The sequence below is a fragment of the Apaloderma vittatum genome, unplaced genomic scaffold (assembly GCF_000703405.1).
Source record: "Apaloderma vittatum isolate BGI_N311 unplaced genomic scaffold, ASM70340v1 scaffold11554, whole genome shotgun sequence".
Classification (NCBI taxonomy): domain Eukaryota; kingdom Metazoa; phylum Chordata; class Aves; order Trogoniformes; family Trogonidae; genus Apaloderma; species Apaloderma vittatum.
The window spans coordinates 9,501-13,656 of NW_009712142.1; the positions used below are offsets into that span (position 1 = coordinate 9,501).

The window sequence follows — 4,156 nt, forward strand, 5'->3', positions numbered from 1 at the left end:
ATGGAGGAACCCAGCTGACAGATTTGACCAAGATAAGGCTTTTCATTTTTGTCACTAGAGCAAACGAATAGCTGGGATGGGTTGAAAGAGCACCCAAGTGTCAGTTCTTGGATGAAAAAAGAATTCCCAATGGCCACACAAAAAAAATTGTAATAAACTCTTCTAGTTTTTCTTGAAAGATATAGGGTATAAATTTACAGAGGCACACTTCTACTGCATTTTGTTTCTCTACTTCATCAGTCTCACCTTAAAATTTTTTGTAGGATACGTACAAACAATGTTCCCTGCTGCAGTGGCTTATCAATCCAAATGCTTGGAAACGAAACTATTTTTAGCTCCAACGTTTAAAAGCCAAAATGGTATAATTTTTCTCAGGTATAATTTTTCAAGGAGTACATACTCATTCTTATCTAGCGAAGCATTAAAGTACTTGTTTTTAAGTTAGATTAATTCTGTTGAAGGCCTTGCTAAGCAAGGATTTGAGTGAGCTGGATCAGCGCCAGAACTCCGCATCTTGCCAGACTGAACTGACTGCTTAAAGAAAAATCCATCACGACTTGGCTCAGGCCAGCTCTCTGGAAGTTCAAACGGCAAGAAGTTAAATCGTTCTGCTTGTGGACGGTGCCCTCGAAATCAGTGGCATTTACTCACGTTTTAAGATTTGGCAGCAAACAGCCTGTCTGTGCAAGAGGTTGGCTGCTTGGAAGGCTCTGGCTCTCCGAAAGGACGGAGGGAGAGACGGAGGGAGTAGCTCTTGGTCCTGCTCAGTACCGAGGCTCAGACCCCATTTCCGAGGTGCCTCAGGCTGAGTTGATTTACCCTGAGACCAAGCAGAGGCTTTGGAGCACGAGCCAGGGCCTGACCCTGCAGAGGATTCTGTGCAAGTGAAGTTTTGTTTGTAACCAGATTGCGATCCTCGGTGTTTGTTCTTTTTTTCAAAGTAGGTGACACAGAAAAACTCTTTCAAAAATGCTGACCTAATAAAAAAATCAAAAGGTGATTGTTTTTATTTATTCGGCACAGTTGCTTTAAAAATGAAATAATGAGGAAAAATACTGAAGACGAGGCAGGAGTTCTTTGATGCTCACTGCAGTGACATGTGCTGACCTCAATCCATTCATTAGGGACTGAGCAAAGCAGATCACTACAGGTAAAGCAGCGTGAGACGGGTTTCAAGGAATGAAAAATTACTTGTGGAGGAAGGGCCAGTTTTTATTTGCAGGGCACAAAGTACCCAGCGATGTGCTGAGTTTATGAACTGCGCTCAGCTTCCACGAGCTGACAGTGACATTCATCCTGGAGGCACACTTACACTGCTCCTACTCGGGTGATGGCGTCATCAAGGCTCAGCCGGTGTTCTGCACTTCCAAAACTTTCCAGCAACCAACCAAGCAGAACAAATGGCTGTTTTCTAGCAGGAGTGTTTTAAGAAATAATATTTTATCCCCTCCCTTTTCCCCACATCTCTCTTACCATTGATTTGCTGAGCAGGTGAATGAAGGGGAAGGAGCAGATAAAGGATCAAAATTCTCCCTGTAGGTGGTGACTGTGCCTGGAGCAAGTAATGCTCTTTGCCCAAGAGAGAAATTTGATCTAAAGAACACTCTTTTTTTTTTTTTAACAGGGGTTAGAAAATAGTTGACAGCGAGCTTTGTGGATGAGCTACTTCCATCTATGTAACTTGCAGTAGTGCCTCTACAATGCCGCCCACAGCAACAGTGAGTTGTTATCACTATAGGATAAATTAAATATTGAGGGATGAGGGGGGGAAAAAATCCCCAAACAGCATAATTCTGCAAGAAGAGCCACACACGAGTAAGCTTTGAAATTGAAGAAATGGTTATATTGTCCAGATACAGGAAATACTTAATAATAAATATATGTTAAAAAGTTCTTTTAAAGCATTTTTAGTAAGTCTTGGATTGTAATACATAACGTCATAGAAACACTTGGTTAACTACATCAGTTTTCCACTACACTATGTACTTGTAGTAAACATCCTAAAAGTGACTGCCTTTGTTACTTGTAGCAACTTTACATTTGTCAAAAACATTACAACATTCAAATCAACGTACAAGAGTAAAAAACAGAACCAGCATTTTTAGTTCTACGATATAAGTTTTCCTTGCTATATCTTTAGACACGATTGAAAGTCACCGTTTACAAAATGGCTTTACAAAACGTTGGGAGTGTGCAGTTAAAAAACCAGCATGGCCAGTGCACTTCCAGAGGCGGCTTCATTGCCACAAATCTTCCGTGCGACCAAATTTGAAGACCAGTCCTCTGTGTAAAACAGAATAAAGGGACATGAGTACATAATGGAACAAATCAAACACTTCATCATTTAAATGCGTCATTTCAAGGAGAAGCTGTAGTATTTGTAAACCCCATTCCTGCAACAAAACCTACACAAACAGATCCCAGAGACCTACTGCCTTTACCAGCAGTTTATTCACCCACAACTAGTTACTAAACAGGGCTTAAGAAAACAAAGCAGGTTACAGCAAGTTTCAGTTTTTATCATTAAAACTAATTAGATAAGGAAACAACAAAAGCAAGTAGTCTTACCCAAAAAAGATGAACGCATTCTGGAAAAACACAGCTATTCCTGGGTATACTACTGGTTTTTCTAATAATTAAAAAAAAAAATCCTCCATAAATGTTTTTGGAAGCAATTTTCAAGCATATCCCATCTCTGACATTTCAGAAACACTAAACTGCACCGCGTTAGCAAAGATAACCAGTTTCATTTAAATACCAACATTTGGAGCTGATGCACCAGGCAGCAGCAGTAAGGAGCCGAGTTAGACCGAGGGGCCCATAACAGTCCTGGCCACACACCGGGGTGAAGGGACAACAAACTCAGGAGCTGTGTTTCTAGCGAGGCTAGCTGCATGCTTGCAACTTAGAAATAGATAAAATCCACCCCAGTAACAGCAGATAGTACAGAATAGTGGTGTGTAGCGAACCAAAGTACTAAAACCGGGCCTGCCTAGAAACTATCGAAAAGAAAGATCTAAAATTCAGTAGTCATTTAAAATACTTTAACCTTTCAAAAATGGGTCAGGTTGCATTCCAAGCTGTATCTTACCTTTAACAACGTAGCCTCCGAAAAGGATCCACATGGAAGCAATCAGAGATCCAAAAGCCATCATAAAGCCAATGAACAGCCAGATCCGAGCACCTTGGAAAAGACGGAGGGATGTTTTGTGGCTGTGTCTGAGTACAGGCCCTTGTGACTTTGAGCATGCTTTCATCTCACACACCAGAACGATGCACAGAAACGCCACGGGTACGGCTCTTGCAACTCTCCCAAGACTTAAAAGCTTCCCAGACCTACAGAACAGCCGACACCACCGTACCTGTCTGTCCCAGGCAGCCTTCACTGTAACTGTCACCCCGCACCTGGCCATTAGACACTGCGTTGATCCTGTACGAGCAAAGCAGGATAAAACTGGGTAAGTAAAGAAAGAAGTGTTTACAAAACAACAGAAATGATAAATATCAACAAGAAAAACAGTAAAGATACTCAGATAGTAACTCGATTTGTTATTTGCAGTTACCTCTCCATTCTTTTATTAATGACTCAAAATAAGTTCTAGGAGTATGTAGCTCTGATGAAGAAATTATACTTACATTAGGAATGCAATAGTGGCTATAACCCCACAAGCATGGTATGAATGGTTGAAGTCTTCCACTTTAGGGTATTTTACAGCTGCATCTATGATTATCCACCAACCTGTAAAAAACTATTTAAAAAAAAAGAGCACAACAGGTCAATATATAGATACAAACCATTTAACTCATGTTTGTATCATTCAACGAGTGTTTGTATCCAAGATTACTATAGAAAAAATAATGTTAATATATAAAATCATTCTTATAGTCTCCAACCCAGAGTCAACTGATACCATAATTAGTTTTACTACCAACTTAGGAAAAGGTTAAACGCAAAGCCAGAGATTTACCTCCTCCACCAGTTATTACAGGGGTAGAAGGTGCATAACACAGGGATGCAAGCACCTGGAATGGATTTTGTCATGAGCTCTGCTGCTTCGGACAAGGACAACATAGCCCTGTTCTTCCTTTTTACTTCTAAACAGCTAATATTTTTTAGCCCACTGACAGATGACATGTAAAAAGCCCAGAGCAGCCC

General features: G+C 40.6%; 1 protein-coding gene across 1 annotated transcript; it reads right to left on the reverse strand.

The window, feature by feature from the left end:
- Positions 1 to 2,237: 2,237 nt before the first annotated feature.
- TMEM50A (transmembrane protein 50A) lies at positions 2,238 to 3,749 on the reverse strand (the record flags this gene model as incomplete). Its single annotated transcript, XM_009867879.1, has 5 exons — positions 2,238 to 2,283; positions 2,569 to 2,629; positions 3,092 to 3,184; positions 3,363 to 3,430; positions 3,637 to 3,749. Coding segments are annotated over 5 exons (381 nt in total), but the record flags the coding sequence as incomplete, so codon positions are not given.
- Between the last annotated feature and the right edge of the window lie 407 nt (positions 3,750 to 4,156).